The sequence below is a fragment of the Loxodonta africana genome, chromosome 14 (genome assembly GCF_030014295.1).
Source record: "Loxodonta africana isolate mLoxAfr1 chromosome 14, mLoxAfr1.hap2, whole genome shotgun sequence".
NCBI classification, from domain to species: Eukaryota; Metazoa; Chordata; class Mammalia; order Proboscidea; family Elephantidae; genus Loxodonta; species Loxodonta africana.
This window is the reverse complement of record NC_087355.1, coordinates 16,986,556-17,007,178: the sequence shown is the minus strand read 5'-3', so window position 1 is coordinate 17,007,178 and position 20,623 is coordinate 16,986,556. Positions and strand designations below refer to the sequence as shown.

Here is a 20,623-nt window from a genome sequence, read left to right as displayed (position 1 = left end):
ATGGTTGGTAGTGGTAACCGGGCACCATCTAGTCTGCCGGTCTCTAGATAGGTGAGGCTTGTGGTTCGTGTAGGCAGTTGGTCCTGTAGGCTGATTTCTTCTTTGAGTCTTTGGTTTCATCCTTTTTCTTTTGCTCCAGATGCATAGAGACCAATAGTTGTATCTTAGATGGCCGCTCACAAGCTTTTAAGATCCCAGATGCTACTTATCAAACTACAATGTAGAACATAAACTTTATGGAATATAGTACCTCACTGGAATAAGAAAACGTTCAATACAAAACACTTCAGCATGATAACTCTCGTTTTCCCACTGGTAGTATCTCATCTTTAATATAAAACAGGCAGTAACGAGTAGTAATCATATATATATTTTCTGATTAGATAAAACATTTTATAACTTTATTTAAACCTCTACAAATTCTGCTTAAGAGTGACTTAAAAGTATATATATATATATATATATATATATGTGAACTTTGTCTCACATACTTTGGACATGTTATCAGGAGGGACCAGTCCCTGGAGAAGAACATCACGCTTCGTAAAGTAGAAAGTGAAAAAGAGGAAGACCCTCAATGAGATAATGGATTGACACAGTGGCTACAACAACGGGCTCAAGCCTACCAAAGACTGTGAGGATGCAGCAGGACTGGGTGGTATTTCGTTCTATTGTATACAGGGTTGCTGAGTTGTAACTGACTCCACGGCCTCTAACAACAACAACATATATATTTTCAACAAAATGTAGTTTCTATCTACATTATGTTAAAATTCTATCTAGGCAGCTGGGTGGGCCAAATGGTTAAGCGCTACACTACTAGATGAAAGGCTGGTAGTGGAGCTCTTAACCATCTGCACCACCCAGGGTAGTTTAAACCTACCCAGAGGTGCCTCAGAAGACCCACCTAGAGGTGTCTAGGAAGAAAGGCCTGGCAATCTGTTTCTGAAAGGTCAGAGTCTTGAATACCCTGTGGAACATTTCCACTCTGCACACATGAGGTCGCCATGAGTCGGAATCAACTGACGGCACTAATACCAACAACTGTTTCTATCTAAACCAATGTTATTAACTGTGACTTCACCAATATTATTATACAGGAAATTGAATAACTATGTAAATTAGTGATACGTTCCAAGGACGACCTAGAACCCGTTGTCATCAAGTTGATTCCGGCTCGCACCAACACCACGTGTACGGGAGTAGAACCATACTCTGTAGGGTTTTCAGTGGATGACTTTTCAGAAGCAGATTAGCAGGTCTTTCTTCCAAGAGGCCTACGGGTGAACTCAACCACCAACCTTTCAGTTAGCAGGTCTGTACCACCCAGAGACTCCCAAGAACTCCCCGGTATCTAAAAATTCTTTTGAAAAGAAGTTACTAGCTAGGACATCTAGTAAAAGTTGCTAAGAAAAATTTCTGGTGGAGAAAAAGTCATCACTGTGCTTTGCATATACCGTATTTTTTTTGCAAGTGATGTACCCACATAAATAACGCACCCACACATATAATGCGCATGGTGCGCCTAGGAAAATAATGCCTGACAGGGCCGCGTAGTTGGCAAAAAACGTACAACTCGTGTGCTATTTGTGTAAAACATAGTACATCACCTATCATATATTAAAGACAAAACACCTTGGTGCTTATTCCCACAGATGGTAACGTAGGAAAGCCAGAAGTAGAAAAGTCGGAAGGAATACTAAGATCGTCCTTTTATTTTTATCAACCTATCAGGTAAAAGCAGCATAGGCTGTATATAGTCAAAGGTGCACAGAGGCAGAAGGTTGAGCTTAAGCAGCCAGAAGAACTGTTTCCTTCAACATGACCTAAATTCCTAACTTGTACTAGGAAGTGGGAAATGAATACACTTAGATTTGAAATTTCCTTCAATTCACATATTGAAAGAAATACTCAATTCAAACATGAGAGTAATACCAGGGCTAGGTAAAGATTAGTGCGATAAATACAAAAGTAGATACTTTTCTTCTTAAAAAAACTTGCTCTTTAAACTATTTTGTTCTTTAATGATATGCTGAGATATTGAAATAGCTTTAAAACAAACAAACAAACATATAACAGTGAAAAAACATGAAATCTCTCAAACAGAGTATACAGGCTACCTGAGGCCATACTCTAGGCCTCACTGTTACCCGCTGGTGATAACCCTAATTGAAAGCAAATTTCTGTTCTGTGCTGCCCGACCAACTCACTCTGTAAATGACAGAAAAGAAGGTGTAAAACCAAACTTCCCCTGCCAGTAACCATCCCATTTCTTTGCTCTCCTTTGCAGCAAAACTCCTCAATTAAGTTGTCTAAACTCACTGTTTATACCTGCTGTCCTCTCCTTTAGTTCTCTCCTGAACCCTTTCATGTCAGGCTCTTGTCCGGGCTCACTACGCCACTGTAACTGCTCACAGAGGTCACCGATGACTGCGTTACCAAATTCAGTGCTCAAGTCTCAGTCTTCACCCTACTTGACCTACGGCAACCTCACCACAGTTGATTACATTCTCCTCCTTGAAACACTTCCTTCCTGACTTCAGGACACGGCATTCCTAGTTTCTCTCCTGTCTTATTGACTACTCTCTCAATCTCCTTTACTGGCTCCTCCCTGACCTTGTAATGTTGAAGCATCCCTGAAGTGTCTCAGGCCCCAGTGCGTGGACTACCTCTCCTGTCTGCCTATACTCAACTCTTGAAGCAGACACAAAAGGCAATGGAAGCATGGTGCCCTGTGATAAAAGAATATTTTAGAATTAATCTAACATGGCTGTCAGGACAATTACAAGCAAGGAGGAGCAAAACAACACTCTTCCTCCAACCCATGGTCAACATCACTAGTCAGTCAGGGTACTGCTTCAAACTGAGCCAAGAAGTATCCTTGGAGACCTTCCTTGGATTCGCTTCTAATTAACTGCTGGAGCTGACACTCAAGATGAAGTGTGTATTTGCCATTGCTGGTCTTCAGCATTTCTCAAACTATATTCCTCAAAATGTTAAAGAAAAAGAAATTTCCCCTGTGGTCAAATAAATATGGGAATATGGGAGAGACCGGTTAAACAAAATTTGATAGCCTTTAATATGCTAATGTCCATCATGCCTCCTCTGGAACAAACTGGCTAACAACTACGCTACACCAGCAACACTGAGCACCAGGAGAATATTAATTAAGCCTGCACAGATGCTTTTTTCAAAGAGCAGCTCACAGGACTGAGGGTCCTTTGGGAAATATGGTCTACTGATTTTTATACATACACACGCAACCCGAGAAAAGTAACAATGGCAAAAATAGCTGAACCCAATTAACAACTTGTGGACTAAAAACTCCTCAGGGCTCTACTAAAGCTATGAAAAGCTAGGGCAAGATCAGCCAAGCATAGGAGAGTACTATATTCACCCCAACTACCACTGTATTTCTTAGGTTTCTAGTTAAATTGGTATAATTATGTAAATCAGCACACCCACAAAAAATATCTTCCAAACATTTAGTTAAAGGATTATTTCAAACAAATTAAACTTACTGAGGATTTCCAGATGGTCCCAGGTTGATGTTCTGTGAGGTAGAGTGTAGCTGTTTGGATGGGAAAAAACAAAATAAAACAATAACATTCTCATTGGAGGTTCAAAGATTATCAGTCAATGAATGTTTTTGAAATAATGTATATATAACTGTCCACAGATATTTGTTGTATTGCTAAGTTAAAGAAGCCTAAAGTCCTGATTCTTAGTGAACTTACAGTCTAATTTGGAAACAATATTATTTGTAATCAATACAGACACAATAATTTTATTATCATAGATTTTGAGAGCAGTTTTAAAGAATAAGGTAAGTGAGAAATCAAGCTCAAAGTTGGCAAATGAATAATATTAACTGTGGATAGTTCTTTGGAAGAGGTGGATATTGAAACTGCAATTTAAAAGCAATCATTTTTACATTTTAAAAGCAGGCTCAAAAACTATTTTTCAAATTTTCTAATAACAGCTCATTAAAGATAGATGATGACTGCAAATGCTGGATTTTCAGTTTTAATCTGATGGTTGCTGCTGGTTGCCATCGAATTGATTCTGAATCATGGTGACCCCATTTTGGAGGCAGATCACCAGGCCTATCTTCTGAGGCACCTCTGGGAGGGTTCAAAGCATCAGCCTTTCAGCTAGTAGTCAAGTGCTTCACTGTCTGCATCGCCCTGGAACTCCAATTGGATGGTAGGTAAACTTTTTTCAGTATGGATTACACCTCAACATAAACAAAACAAAAATCCTTACAACCAGATCAATAAGCAACATCATGATAAACAGGGAAAATAATGAAGTTGTCAAGGGTTTCATTTTGCTTGCAACCACAATCAACGCCCACAGAAGCAGCAGTCAAGAAATCAAACGACATACTGCACTGGGCAAATCTGCTGCAAAAGATCTCTTTAAAGTGCTGAAAAGCAAAGACATCACCTTGAGGACTAAGGTGTGCCTCACCCAAGCCATGGTATTTTCAATCACCTCATATGTATACAAAAGCTGGACAATGATAAGTAAGACCAAAGAAGAACTGATGCCTTTGAATTATGGTGCTGGCGAAGAATATTGAATATGCCACGGAAGAACGAACAAGTCTATCTTGGAAGAAGTACAGCCAATGTGCTCCTCCTTCGTCTCACATATTTTGGACATGTTATCAGGAGGAACCAATACCTGGAGGACATCATGCTTGGTAAGGTAGAGGGCTGGCAAAAAAGAGGAACGCCCTCACAGAGATGGACTGACACAGTGGCTGCAACAATGGGCTCAAACACAGTAATGATTGTCTAAGGACGGGCAGGACTGGGCAGGGTTTTGTTCTGTTGTGCATAGGGTCACTATGAGTCAGAACTGACTTGACAGCACCTAACAACAACAACAAATTTATTTCTAGAGCAAATAATTGCAGCATTATAAGCTGGTTGGCAGATTTTAGACAGGCTTTTTTCTTTGCAACAGTTAACACTGTAAATTTAATCCCTGGTATTAATTTAAAAGCAAATCTTTACTCACCTAGAATGCCATAAGGCAATTTAATTAATAAAAGATTCTAGCTTACTAATAATTAGTTAGAAATTTAACTCACAATCCTAGAAGATCTAGTGATCCTGTCAGTGTGTGTAATTTTTATAAAAAAAAAAAAAATTTTTTTAAAGCCAAAGATAAATAAATTCCGCCTCACATTAATTCACTCTGAAATTCTTTATCCATTCAAAGAACTGAATCAGTTACAGATGTCTCAAATATGCATACTTTTCCTATAGCCCTATATACTTATATTTTATATAAGCTATATATATAAAAGCTTTAAAAACTTCTCCTGAAGTCTATGAGAACCAAAAAAATTTTATCTAAGCAGTTTCTTATTGAAGACATATGGAAATATGTATTTCTACTTTAATTCACTTGAAATGTACAGACAATCCAATCTTCAGAATACAAGCTATTTTTAACAATAAAAGGCAAATAGTCTCATTTTTCAAAAGTTCCTAAGTATAATAAGTTTCTTACTATAAAAAAAAAAAACTTCAGCACCAGCTTTTTAGTTACAAATTAAATTTATTTGTACCTGATATCAATAAAAATTTTCATGTAATAATTTTCAATCCTAGAACCACAATGCACCACAACGGTCTAACGCAAGACAAAAAAACGTATACAAACTCCGGTTCATTAAATGAGATTTGCTTTGTTGTGGCCTAATTTTAATACACCAGTAGTCTTTTATGTTTAAATATTATAGTGTTCCATAGAACCTGACAACATAATTCAAACTAAGTTGTAATTTTAACACACTTATTCTTTTAATAACTGTGCAGAGAACCAAATCAATTCTCCATTCAATGAATTTTTCTTATATAGAGGAGGGAAGAGAATTATAAAAGCATGGATTAGACAACGGCTGCTTGTCCCTTGAATTATGTTAATATGTAATATGTTTTTTATTATTTTGGGCAATGATTTTCCCAATGGTGCACATTTTAAAAATAATAAGGTCATTAGAATACATAACTAGACAATTTTTCACTGTATCTACTATTTTTAAAGACTGCATCTATTCAGTAAATTGAGAGCGAGAAACAACAGAATGAACGCTAATTAAGATCATAAGTTTCTTGACTTCTCTTGTCCTCTATTTGTTTCTGTAAATGAAGCGGTAGGTCTAGACACTCTGTAAAATATTTTCTAGCTCAGAATTTCCTTTAGTTACCCACTTAAGAATACTTAGTAGTTACAACTATAAAATTAAGTATGGTTCTTTCCCTTTTTGGAAGAAATTCTTTTTGTCAGTATTTTAAAACAAGTGATCTAGTCTAAGATCCAGATTTTATGGATGAAATGGAAAAACACAAACAAAACTCAGCTCTAACAAGTGGCAGAACAGGAGCCAGAATCAGAATTTCAGTTTGGTTCTTTCTTCAAAAACAGCCTGCTGTCTCCTATAGCCAGGCAAGACATTTTTTAAATGACCTACACCTATACTCGTACCTGATTAGCAAGCAACACATGGAAAAATCATGGTTATATGATTATATTCTTTGTTAAAATAGTCTCATATAGTTTAATCTTTCAATTAAAAAAGCACATACTTACAGTTGGAAAATATTAGGAAGAATTTTTTTTAATCCCTAATATTACCAACAAATGGATTTGCAAATATTTTATAGCAATTCCCAATATTCTTTGCACAGCTTTTAAAAAACTGGCTGTAATCACACTGCAAATATGCATATAAAATTTTGTATACTGATTTTACTTAATAGTATGTCAAAAACATTAAATACTATCTTTAAAAATACTTTAATAATTTTAATCTATATAGGGACAAACACTATCTGGTTGATGAATATTTACTTTGATCCTAATTTTTCATTATTATAAATAATGCTAAAATGAGCACCTTTGTGTTTTTCCATGTGAAGAATTATTTTCTTTGCATCAATTCCTAAGTGATATGAGTAATGCCCACAGGTGTCCACCATACCTTTTATCTTTACCCTTATCAGCCCTTAGGTATTTTATCTACTTTTGCTAATTTGGGAGGGAAAAAAAACTCTCACATTTAAAATTTTCGTTTCTTATTAGCAACAAAGTTGAACATTTTCACATATATTTGTTTACTAAGATTATTTCTCCATGTCCTTTTTTTATCTACTGGGGTCTTAAAGTGTTACTCTTTTCAAAAATCCACTTGAATGAGCTTTTTACAGATGTTATTCCTTCTTGTGCCTTATTTGTTACAAATGTTTTCCAAGTTTGTTTCTCTTTCGACTAGCTGAGCAGATATAAAATAAAAATATCCTTTTATGTTGTCCCAGGAGCAAACATGTCACAGATGCAGAAGTTCAGTCTGTTCTTTCACTGAGAATTCCCTTGAGGCATTAGAGAAGGAAATTACTACCTTCTAGTGGTTTTTTTTTTTTTAGTGGTTAGTGGTTGCAAGGAAACCCTGGTGGCCTAGTGGTTAAGTGCTACGGCTGCTAATCAAAGGGTTGGCAGTTCAAATCTGCCAGGCGCGCCTTGGAAACTATGGGGCGGCTCTGCCCTGTCCTATAGGATTACTATGAGTCGGAATCGACTCGACAGCACTGGGTTTGGTTTGGTTTTAGTGGTTGCAAAAAACTAATAAAATCTATTTTCCAAATGAGGATTTTATTTAAAAGAAAGTCTGCAAGATTAAGTAGCTGAAAAATGACAATTACGAATACAGTGAGGGTGATTTATTTTCATTTCTGCTCTGGGACATAATACATGTTCCACAATTTATGATAATATCTTTAAAAAACAGAGCCATGACAAAATTAAAAGATGTTATACAGATAGAAATGTACTATAACCCATTATCCCAACATTTCTGATTTTCATGCTTACACTTAACAACAGTTAAAATCAATTATGAATTACAAAGATATTATATGTACATAACATTTGAATTATAACTTTAATTGCTATACAATAATTCACTGAGTCAAACTGTCATAATTTATCTTTCCCACATTATTTTTTAAGGTAAATGCTGAAAGTATCTTCACAGTAGGACACTAGCTTATTATATTTACTTACTTGCTATTAAGGCATCATGATCTACTTTAAAAAACAAGGACATTTTTTATGCTTTATTAGGGACACATACTGATGATGTAACATGCCAGCAGATGCACGTGCAGGGACTGCTCTACCAAAACCTGACAATACAGAGGAAGGTGTATATAACATTCTAGCTGAAAAGGCCTTTCCTGCTGACCAAAATTCAAAACAATAATTTCACGTATGGTGACAATAACTAAGACTACACAACGACCAAAAAATAAGGTGCAAAGGGAAGAAAGGATATAAAATTGCATATGCTGTATAATTAAGAAAAGAAAAAAGATTAGATACTTTTTCAAAACATATGGGGAAAAACTACTAACATTTTAATAATTACTAGGTCTGGGTGATGGTAACGTGGGTAAATACTTTACTTTTTACTACTACTTTTTTTTGTGCTGTTAAAAAAATACCATCCCTTTTACTACCTTCTGAGTACTTCTTTCATCCTCGTCTTCGGATGGATCTGACTGATGTTTTGGACTGTCCATTTGAAGGAATGCTCTAACATCTGGACTAACAACAAAAATAACTTTGTTAGGACTTTCGAAGCATTTCTGCAGTTTTTCTCCTTCTAAAATGAAAACAAAAATAAAAATAACTATATTAGCATCTACAGAAAGAAAGCGAAACAAAACCCATTAATATTCATTATTATAAAAGAAGTAGCACATTCATTAAAAAAAAAGTTAGGGAGTCCAGCAAACAAATGTGAAAAGATATGAACAAGCTGTGTTCAATGAAAGGGAAACCCAAATGGTAAGTAAATTTATGAAGATGCTTAATTTCACTAGTAATCAGAGATATACACACTGAAATAATAGATACCATTTCATATCCATCAACTGGCAAATATTAGAAATGGATGATACCAAAAGAGTAAGAGGAAAGAGACACCCTCACGTATTGCTGTTGAGGATGGAGTAGAGGCAACTCTTCTAGAAAGCAATCTAACAATACTTGGCAACACTGTATATACATTTGCCCTGGACCCAGAAATTCCATTTCTAGGGATAAACCCTAGGAAAACTTATGTACAAGTCCAGTGAAGGACATGCATAAGGATGGTCACTGCAGCATTCTCTACAGTAGTGAGCTGGAAGGAAAACAGTTATCTGTTGCTATGGGGATAAGTAAGTAAACTACAGTCACCACCTGTCAGAAAATACAAGTAGTTCAGAAACAATGAACTGGAGGTACATACAGCAACACGGATAGATCTTAACAGTAATTTTGATGAAAAAACAATGAGATCTATAGCATAGTACAATTTATGTATAAACGCTAAATTTTCCACAATTTCTTCTAAAATTTCCAAAGATAAACATATATTCAAGGACACATATCAAACATATTAAAGTGGGTATCCCAGTGACAATGAACAAATAAATGGGTATGAAGATCAAAGATGAAGAGAAAAAAATGGACTAAAATGAAAAAGGGGTCTTGCATGGACTAATGATAACCCTGAGGAATGATTAAATCTCTATGCCTGAGGTACCTCGCCCTCCAAATTGTTCTTAATAATTAAAGACAAAGTAATATACATTCATTGTAGGAGATGCAGGAAGATGAATAGGCATTTTTTAAAAGGGAAGGGGCCGATGGGAATGTAAAATGGTGCAGAGGCTATAGGAACCAGTTTGTCAGTTCCTCAAAAAGTCAATTCCATTCCTAGGTACACACCAAAAAAATGAAAGCAGGTGTTCAAACAAATACTTATACATGAATGTTCACAGCAGCCAAGAAGGAGAAACAACCCAAATGTCCATCAACTGATGAGTGAAAAAATAGAATGTGGTATGTGTATATGATGGGGCCTTATTCAGCCATAAAAGGGAATGAAGCATTAATACATGCTATAACATTATGCTAAGTTAAAGAAGACGGATGCAGATATTGCATGGGTCCAGTTACGTGAAACGTCCAGAACAGGCAAATCTACAGGAGACAGAAGGTAGATAAGTGGTTGACATGAGAGGAGAAAGGAGGTAGGAGGTTTGTTTCTGGAGTGATGGAAGTATTCTGGAATTAGACAGTGATGATGGTTGCAGAGCATTGTGAATATACTAAAAACCAGTGAATTGTATACTTTAAAAAAAAATTTTTTTTAAGTATACAATTAAAATCGTTTAAATGGTGAATTTTATGTTATGTGAATATTATACCAATAACAAAAAAAAAATTTTAAGGGAGGAAAAAGGATCTTCAATCTTACCACACAGATGTAACCATTATTAACATTTTGGAATATTTCATTTCAGTCTTTTTCTCTGCACAATTTATATTTCAAATGGAAACCCTGGTGGTGTAGTGGTTAAGTGCTACAGCTGCTAACCAAAGGGTCAGCAGTTTGAATCCGCCAGGCACTCCTTGGAAATTCTAGGGGGCAGTTCTACTCTGTCCTATAGGGTCGCTATGAGTCGACTCGACGGCCCTGGGTTTCATTTTGGTTGATGTTTCAAATATTTCACCTTACTGTTTTTCACTTTGTGAACAATTACTCTCGATAGAAGTATGATGCTGTGTAATATGGGTGCACTGAGTTGCTCAGTGATTCCTCCACTTTAGGATATACAGATCGCTTCCAACTTTTCACTATATAATTTTCACTAGTATAAATGATGCTGCAATTGACATTCTTGTGCATAATACTACAACTGCATTTATGATTTTTCCAGATAGATTTTAAAAAATAAAATTGGTCTCAAGTATGAACCATTTTAAGGCTGCATGCATTATTTGGTTTCAAGTATGAATACATTTTGTTAAACTGATTTCCAGAGAGGTTGTACCAACTTATACTCACCTAGCAGTATATGAACATACTAAAGACTCTCTCCAGCCTTGGTTAACAGTGTTACAATTAGTATTAGCATCTCTGATAATTTGGTAAGCAGAGTATAGTATTATAAAGAAAAGGTACTCAGCTTTACTAGTAATGAGTGAAATGCAAATTAAAGCTACAGTAAACCACAGCCCACTTAGGAGAATAGCTAAAACCGAAAGGCTAACACTGCTAAGTGCTGGTGAGGATGTGGAGCAATGGGAACTCTCATACACTGACCAAGTATAAATTAGTATAATCACTTTGGAAAACTATTTGTCATTATCTGCTAAGGTTAAATATACATATACCCTATGACCTAAGAGTTCTACTCCAGGATACATCTGAAAAGCTTGCACACGTGCACCAAAAGACAGGTTCACAGCAACGGTATTCATAACAGCCAGGAACTGGAAACAACTCAAATGTCCACCAGCAGAAAAAAAAATGGATCAATTCTGATATATTCATACAATGAAATATTACGTAGCAGGAAAAATGAACAAATTACAGCTACATGCAACAACACGGATGAATCTCAGAATGCTGAACTAAATAACCAGAAAATATATACAGTATAAATTGTTATATAAATTTTAAAAAATACGGCAAACTGATCTTTGCTGTTAAAACTCAGGATCGTAGTTACCTTTGGAAAGAAGGAAGGAAGAGAGGCTGAGAGATGGAATGGGAAGGGTTACAGGATGCTGGTAATGTTCTGTTTGTTGACCTAGGGGTAGCAACTAAGGTGTGTTCGCTTTCTCATAATTCATTGAGCTGTACAGCCATGATTTATGCATTTTCTAAATGTGCTATACTGCCAAAAAAAAAGAAATGAGCAACTGTAGTTTTGCTTCTATTTGAGTTTCTTAAATAGATAAGGAAGTGTTCCATTTCTCTGGTAATTCATTAGCCATTTGCATCTCTTCTTTCATAAATGGTTTATGTTCATTGTCTATTTTTCTTTGGCGGTCTTAAGTATATACTATATGTATGGGCTCTTTCCATGTTAAGTATATTTATCTACTGTCCATTACCATGGGAAATTTTCTTTATATTTTCATTTTCACTTAAGATTTTTGGAGTTCAAAGGTTTTTATTAGTAAAATTTATCACTGTTTTACTCTGTGATAGATCATTCATTTCTAATGCACTTAGAAAACCCATTCTCATCCAGAGGTTAGATAAAGCCTAACATATTTTATTTCTGTTTTTAATTCAACTTTAATAAAGTCATTTAAAAATTAGCTTAACTGGAGTAAAGCGACTTTTAAGGTGCATTTCCCTAACACAGTAATAACAGACACACAGTAGGTGTTCAAGATACATTTGCTGATTGGCTTCTCTTCTTTCTCTCCTAAATCTGCACTATTTTATAACGGTCTGACGTTCATTTGAAGAGCAGAAGATTTAACAAAGTTCTGTTAACAACAGATTAGACCCAGAAAATATAAATGGTGACCTTTTATTAAAAATAAAATGTCAGGTAAAAATTAGGTTTTAAAAAAATCTTGACTAATTTTTTTGGGGGTGCTGGAAATGTCCTCTGGAATGGTGGTAGTTACAGGGTACACATGTATGTAAAAATTCACTGAGTTATATATACATTTAAGAATTATGAATTTTATGCATAATATTTTAAAAAACTGGCAACTTAAATAATCAAGTGCTTTTAAAATTTAAAAACAAAATACAAGATCTTTATAATACCACACTTCTAGATCCAGAATGAATATTGACTATTTAATATATAGTGTTAAAGGTTCTGAGTAACCTTTAACATTGTTCAAATTCTGAGTAACCTGTAACATTGTTCAAAATACCAGTAGTAATAACACAACCACCACCATTTATTGCATGCTTATTCCATGCCTGTCAAAGGAACAAATTCAGGCTCTGAATGTATGAATTCTATTTCAAACAAGCCAGTAATATGCCAATTCAAATTAACTGCAAGTGCACGCAACAATAGCTAGAGGGCAGAAGGGTACGTCTACGAAGACAGCACAGAACTAGCCCTTTCGGAAAGGCATAATATTTAAAACATAACATTAATACATTTTTTTTCCTTATAAGAAGACCCAAATAATAAAAGGCTCTTTGCTGAGGAACAGACCAGACATAGAAGCCTGAGCTCAAGGAGTCTCCCAAATTTAATGTCCCTATTTTTTTATGCCCCCTGCTGGAGGCTTTGAATGGGAAGACACCTGTTCTACTGCACTGGCTAATCCCAGTGCTAACCCAGGCGTTGGGCCTCTCCCTGGCCCATCCCATCCCAGGAGCATCCTGGGAAACCCACAGCTCTGGGCAGAAGGCCGTGGTGAGAGGAAGTGTAGTTCTAGCATTTACCATCTGTGTGACCTGAAGGAGCTCATTCAGAGTCAGCTAACTTGTTGAACATCTGATGCTGGACAAGAATTGTAAACACTTTTATACTTTAGCTTATCTAACTATTGTAAACTGGGCAAAAAATATAATTAATTTTATATTTAAAAAAAATGAGATTCAGTAAAGCCAATTTGTCTTAGGTCACAGATGTAGTAAATTAACAAAGCAGAAGCACTCTTTAAATTGTGACCAAAAAAAAAACTAGCTGAGTTGGAATCGACCACTGATTTTTTGTTTTGCTTCTGGTGATGGGTGTGTCAAAAAAACTACACAAATGGTAATCGCTTTTAGAATAAATGCTCCAAAATGTAGTTCTTCAGTGCTGTGATTCTAAAAAGGCTGCTGGAGTACATCATGTTCACATCAATGCCCATAAGGAATACTTTATAGGTGAGTTGGGGAAAACTCCCCAGACAATTTTACTTTATCCTTTTTATTTTAGAACACTTCATATATGTGTGTAAATTAAAAATCACAACAATATAATGAATATCCATGAACCAACTATCAAATTCAAAAATTAAAACCTTACCCAAACCATGGGTCTATCTAAGTGTTCCTAGGTATCTCTTATATGAATCAATTTTCCTCCCCTCACTGGGAGCTGCTGGCCTACAGAATAAAGTTTAAACTCATTAACAGGAGACAGGCACCAGGAAAGGAAAGCACCTTCATCTTAAAGAGCCACCTGGAATGCTGTGTTGAAAGGATAGGGAGGCCTTGTCTGGGTTGATGAAGAGAAAAGAACAGTACCCCAGGTGGAACAAGAGGTGGTCACACATGCGCTTGACCCTTTCTATCTCCTTCAGCTTCATCGCCTTTCCAAAAACCTACTCCCACTCTGGGTTCCACTCACCATGGAATGTTACTACAGGTAATCCCCGACGACAGGGTTCTATCCCAATGATTCGGTAGTAAGTAGGTTCTGATGTATGTCGAATACCTCATTTTTTTCTTTATTATTGCCTTTTATTATCAGTATCTTTATAAATCCAATCTTTATTTGTCTTTGGGGGATAGAAATATTACATATAAACGTACAGATATATTTTAACACTGTATGTAGTACATATTATTGTAAGATGTACAAAAGAAAAAAAGACTGTCTCAAATGCAGTTCATTTTAACTCAAACACATTGTAAGCTGGGGACTACCTGTACTTAATGTCCTGAACATTTCAGGCTTTATGTAACCTCTGTTACATGAACCACTGCCTTGGCCTGGAACACTCTGCCTACCTTTGTGTCTTAAGCAACGACACATCCTTTAAGTCCCAAGAAGCCTTCCTTGACCTCCCCAAGAAGAGCTGGCTACACTGTTCTCTGTTATCCTCTAGCAGCTCTACTGTGAAACTTTAAAACAAAAACAAAAACCACTGCCATCAAGTCAATCCCAACTCATGGCGACCCCACATGTGTCCGAGTAGAACTGTGCTCCACAAGGTTTTAAATGGCTGATTTTTAAAAATCAGACTACCAGGGCTTTCTTCCCAGGCACTGCTGGGTGGATTCAGACCACCAACCTTTCAGTTAGCAGCTGAGCGCATTAACCCATTTGCAACACCAGGGACCTGGCTTCAGTGATATGTTTCTACGTCTGTCTCTCCTAGACTGGCAGCTCAGGCCCCTGGAAGGTAGGTTCAGAGCTCATTTATCTTTGTATTCACAATGCACACAGCAGGGACTTAATAAATACTTTTGAGGGCATGCATAAATAAAACATCAAATAATGAGCAATGTCTTTTTTAACTATGTAATATGCAAATTTATTTCATATTTAATCTACAAAACTAATACAAGTACAAAAGGAAGAAAATATAACTAGAGCTTTGAGCTGACAGAGAAAAAAGGAGATGATGAATAAAAAAAAAATTTTTTTATGATGAATAGCAGGGGAAAAATGGTAGACGAAGGTTTTACAAACATATTTAGCACACAGCATTCCACAGATATTATTAGTATCTTTATTCTAAAGTCTGGGTTTAGTGCTTTAGATACACAATGAAAATGACTTACTGGTTGTAAAGCTCTGGATGCCTCACTAAGTTCTGGATGAATTCATTCAGTCCTGCTCTTCTTTGTTTAATAAAGTCTGTTAAGAAAGACAAACTATTAGGATTATTTATAGTAGACAATGTAATTATCATCAATGCAGTTATATTAGACAGTTCAAGATAGTGAGTTATGATTAAGAAGCTATTTCTTAATTTACAGAGGGAATACTTAGAAACACACATATTTTTAAAAAATAAATATGATTAAAAATTAAAATAAAGCAGATACTTATCTCTAAAAAGAAAATTCTACAAAAATACCCATTTTAGGTTATATATGGACTCGTCACAAAATTTGGAGAGATACTTTGCTTTGTCCAATTCTTCATGTACTATCAGGCAATGAGTAAAAATTAACACCATATGACTGATAATTGAAAACCATATGAATAAGATACAACTATTGGTCTCTTCCCATCCAGAGCAAAGAAGAGTGAAGAAAATCAAAGACTCAAGAAAACAACTAGTCCAAAGGACTAATGGACCACAGGAACTACAGCCTCCACTCGCCTGAGACCAGAAGAACTACATGGTGCCCAGCTACCACTACTGACTGCTCTGATCAGGATCACACCAGAAGGTCCTGGACAGAGCAGGAGAAATATGTAGAACAAAATTCAAATTCATAAAAAAGACTAGACTTACAGGTCTAATAGAGACTGGTGGAACCCCCAACACTATGGCTCTTAGATACTCTTCTAAAAGCTGAACCCACTCCCAGAGATCACCTTTCAGCTAAATAATAAACAGGCTTATAATGTGAATAATAACACTACCAAGAACGTGCTTCTCAGAACGATCAACCATACGAGACCAAAAAGGCAGCATTTGACCAAAAACAAAGTTCAGAAGACAGGAAGGGACAGGAAAGATGGGTGAATGGAAATGGGGAACTCAGGGAGGAAAGGGGTAGAACACTGTCACACTGAGGGGATTACAACTAATGTCACAAAACAAAATGTGTATAAATTGTTGAACAGGAAACTAACAAAAAAGATGAAGAAAATAAATAAATAAACAAACATAAACAACCTGAAAAAATACAAATTAAAGAAACAAGAATAAATGGAAATCGTTTGCAAATGGGGAACGGCAATTGACTGGTGAACTAAGGACAGCCAAAACTCTGGTTTTTGCTCTTGCTGCTAAAAAACCCTTTTAAGAAAATGCACTGGTACACTTTCTTAACAAATAATTGTCTAGCACCTTTAGGGTTTCTATGAGTCAAGGGATTTTTCTCCAAAGCATTTTGATTGTTGATAACTGAGGCTAAGGTAATAGTTTAGCAATAAATGTTAGGCAAAATGGTTTCTTATAGTCAAACTTTATTCAAATACATTCCCTCTGCTACTTATTAGCTAACTGACTTTGAACATTTCCAAGACTAAATCCTTACTTGTAAAATGGGGATAATAACCATATTTACACGCTATAACGGTGTTATAGGATTAAATGGGATAATGCTAGAATGCCTAGCACATAGTAGGAACAAACTCATTAACTATTATTATTTTCGTTGTTGCTACTGGCTATTGTGTGGGTCAAAAAGACATCATTCTAAACCTGAATTCTTGGTAAATACTACTCTAAAAAAAGTGAAGACACAGGAGAATGGAGAAAATGTTTCCTGACAGTGAAATGTCTGCATGAATATTGCCTAAAAAGTATATTCCACTTAATAATAAGCTTTGGATTAGTAAATTGATTTCTACTCATAAAGGTTTTAATGGGTACTGTTTACCACCAAAATTACGTGTTTATTATGGGTCATGTAGGTCTACTTCTGTTTCTCAAATATCAGGCATGGCTGTCAAAGAACAAACTGGAATTAGATCTAGCCTCTTGGGTCTAGAAGCACTTGATACTTTTCTTTCATTTATGAATTTCTTCAGAAATTTCAGGAAGATATCTTGTAAAATCTCTTCAAGGACATTTTTCGTGTCACCAAAGACTAAAGCACATGTGAGGTTTACCTTAACAACTACTTGAAAAGACAGTTATTTCTAGGGAAGTGGACTTAGTAACATATCTCACCTACATATCTAAGGTGACAGAGATATGAGGAAGAACTAAAATGAATGACTGCATTAGGAATATTTAAAGAAAATCTAATGATTGTATGGGAAAAAGAAGAGCAGCTTTAAATTGTTCTGTGGAGAGTTACCGAAGCTACACTTTGCCTTTGGAGACCAGCTGGGAAGAAAGGAAATTCCTTTCTTCAGTGAGCAAGAGCCCATGCTGCACTAAGCGCTACTAGACTTTACTTTCGTTGACTTTATTTTAAACAGTTTTGAAAACCCTATGTAAAGCTTTATGTAAGAAGAGAGAGGAAAAAAGTCAGGTCTAAAACAAGAAGCCCAGTAGTAGTCAGAATACAGGGGAAATTTTAAGCTTAACTTTTCAACATTCAGCAAGCAAATACCTGGAAAACTTCCAGGTAATGCTAAAATGTGTACCAGCCCATTACAAGGTAAGTTTCAAGAAATTTATATAATGCTGACATAGTATCTTTAAGAATTATGGTTGGAGATTTATATATATATATATATATATATATATATATATATATATATAACCCATACTTGTTGCCGTCAAGTCAATTCCAACTCATCGCGACCCTATAGGACAGAGTAGAACTGGCCCATACGGTTTCCAAGGAGCGCCTGGTAGATTTGAACCGGTGACCTTTTGGTTAGCAGCCATAGCTCTTAACCACTACGCCACCAGGGTTTCCCTATATATGTATATAGACACGCACACACACACACACACACACACACACACATATTTAAACCTCTTGACTCAAGAACTTAGGTGAATATACCTACTATAACTGAAAAGAAATATCAAATAGGAAATTTGAAAGAACTTAATGGTGTGGTAACAAGATGAAAGCTTTAGTCTCCAGGATGAATATTAAACTGACCTATGCAGATTTCTCCCTGTGGCAAGAAAAATCACCCACGAGGAGACCACCTTCAACAGTACAGGGCAGGGAAAAAGTCATTGACTTTGAACTGAAGGGCCCTTGGGTTTTAGTGGCAGTACCACTACTGATGCCAGAGTGACCACATTATAATCATAACCAAAGGACATCTAAAGCCCACAGGAGCCACAGATCATTGAGTCTTAACCCACACCTCTCATATTAGGAAACGGTAAGATTTTTGTAACGTGTTTAAAAACAAGTCACGTAAAAGATTGTGAATTTTGTTTTTAAAGGCACAGTGCATAAAAGAGTAGAGTATAGGAATCAGGGAATGAGCTTCCAAGACAAACAAACCTGGATGGGTCTAACTCTGCCACATTAGCTGAGTGGCTTGGTGAAGTGGTCTAACCTTGCGAAGCCCTAGTTTTCCTCATCTATGAAATGGAAGTGAAAGAAGTTAACTCACAGTCATAAATGCAAACAATAGCATGGTTATTAATATTACTACTATTATCATTACAATAATAGTAGTATTAGAAAAAGCCCCTGCTTGATGCAAAAGGTTAACATGCTCAGCTGCTAACTGAAAGCCTGGCGGTTCAAGTCCACCCAGAGGTGTCTTAGAAGAAAGGCCTGGTGATCTACTTATGAAAAATCAGCCATTGAAAACCCTGTGGAGCACAGCTCTACTCTGACGCACACGGGGCCACCATGCGTCAGAATCAACTTGACAGCAACTGGTTTTATAGTGAAAGAACACCGGAGTCAGAGTCCAAGAGGTAACTCTGAGCCTCAGTTGTGCCACTTGCGGGCTGTGTAACCTCAACAAAGTCTTCCTTTACTTCATCTGTCAAGTAGGGGACAGAATTAGATGATCTGTAAGGTCTCCTTCCAGCTATAACATTTTTCCCCAGTTATAACATTTTGTGATGGTCATACACAAAGAGTAGGACAAGCTAACAAAATTAATGTACCTAATTCAGGATCCTCAACTATTTCTCAAAGTTTAAATTATGTAAGTGATATTTTAAATCTTTAACCTAATATTAAGTAGGCTTTCCAAAATCAGTGATTAAGCTGAAAATGGCACGCATACATTCATTTGTTCATTCATTCACACCTATTACACACTGTACGCGGTGCAAGGCACTGGAAATAATCAAAATGTTTAATTAAGCAAGGTACCTAGCCTTAAGAAGTTCAGACTCTAGTGGTAGACAGATTCACATAAATCACTACACTCAGGTACACCAAGAGTACTAACAGAGAGGAATTCACACGCTGCTGGGAGAGCAGAGAGTAGGTCCACAACCCCACCTCGAGACCAGCTCTTAGGAGAAATTTCCTAAGAAGGTGATGCCTACACCAAATCCTACTAAGATCTGGGTGGGTAGAAAGTTTTCGCCTTACAAGAATTCGAAGACCTGAAATAATGAAGAGTTATCTTTTTTTTTAACGGAGAAAGGTTTTTTTTTTTCCTGTCCCTTTTTTATTTATTGAGCTTTAAGTGAAAGTTTACAAGTCAAGTCAGTCTCTCGTACAAAAACTTATATACACCTTGCTATGTACTCCTAGCTGCTCTCCCCCTAATGCGACAGCACACTCCTCCTCTCCACCCTGTATTTCCCGTGTCCATTCAACCAGCTCCTGACCCCCTCTGCCTTCTCATCTCCTCTCCAGACAGGAGCTGTCCACATAGTCTCATGTGTCTACTTGAGCCAAGAAGTTCACTTCTCACCAGTATCATTTTCTGTCATAGAGTCCAGTTCAATCCCTGAAGAGGTGGCTTTGAGAATGGTTCCAGTTTTGGGCTAACAGAAGGTCTGGGGACCATGACCTCCAGGATCCCTCTAGTCTCGGTCACGCCATTAAGTCTGGTCTTTTTACGAGAATTTGAGGTCTGCATCCCACTACTCTCCTGCTCCCTCAGGGGTTCTCTCTTGTGTTCCCTGTCAGGGGAGTCATTGGTTGCAGCTGGGTACCATCTAGTTCTTCCGGTCTCAGGCTGGTGTAGTCTCCGGTTTATGTGTCCCCTTCTGTCTACTGGGCTCATGTTTACCTTGTGACTTTGGCGTTCTTCATTTTCCTTTGCTCCAGGTGGGCTGAGACTAATTTATGCATCTTAGCTGGTCACTTGCTAGCTTTGAAGATCCCAGACACCCCTCACCAAAGTGGGGTGCAGAACATTTTCTTAATATATTTTGTTATCCCAACTGACCTAGATGTCCCCTGAAACCGTGGTCCCCAGACCCCCGTCCCTGCTACTCTGGTCTTCAAAGTGTTCAGCTGTATTCAAGAAACTTCTATAGTTTTGATTTA

At 36.6% G+C, this 20,623-nt stretch overlaps 1 protein-coding gene across 5 annotated transcripts in view; it reads right to left on the bottom strand.

Moving 5' to 3' along the window:
* SGK3 (serum/glucocorticoid regulated kinase family member 3) overlaps nt 1-20,623 on the bottom strand; it is a 165,348-nt gene that overhangs the window by 35,087 nt on the left and 109,638 nt on the right. For all 5 annotated transcript variants that reach the window (XM_064267772.1, XM_064267775.1, XM_064267773.1 and 2 more), the window contains 3 exons: nt 15,338-15,413; nt 8,535-8,622; nt 3,522-3,571 (listed from right to left, as the gene is read on the bottom strand). In XM_064267772.1, coding sequence (XP_064123842.1) covers nt 3,522-3,571; nt 8,535-8,622; nt 15,338-15,413 — 214 coding nt within the window. The remainder of the gene's footprint in view (nt 1-3,521; nt 3,572-8,534; nt 8,623-15,337; nt 15,414-20,623) is intronic.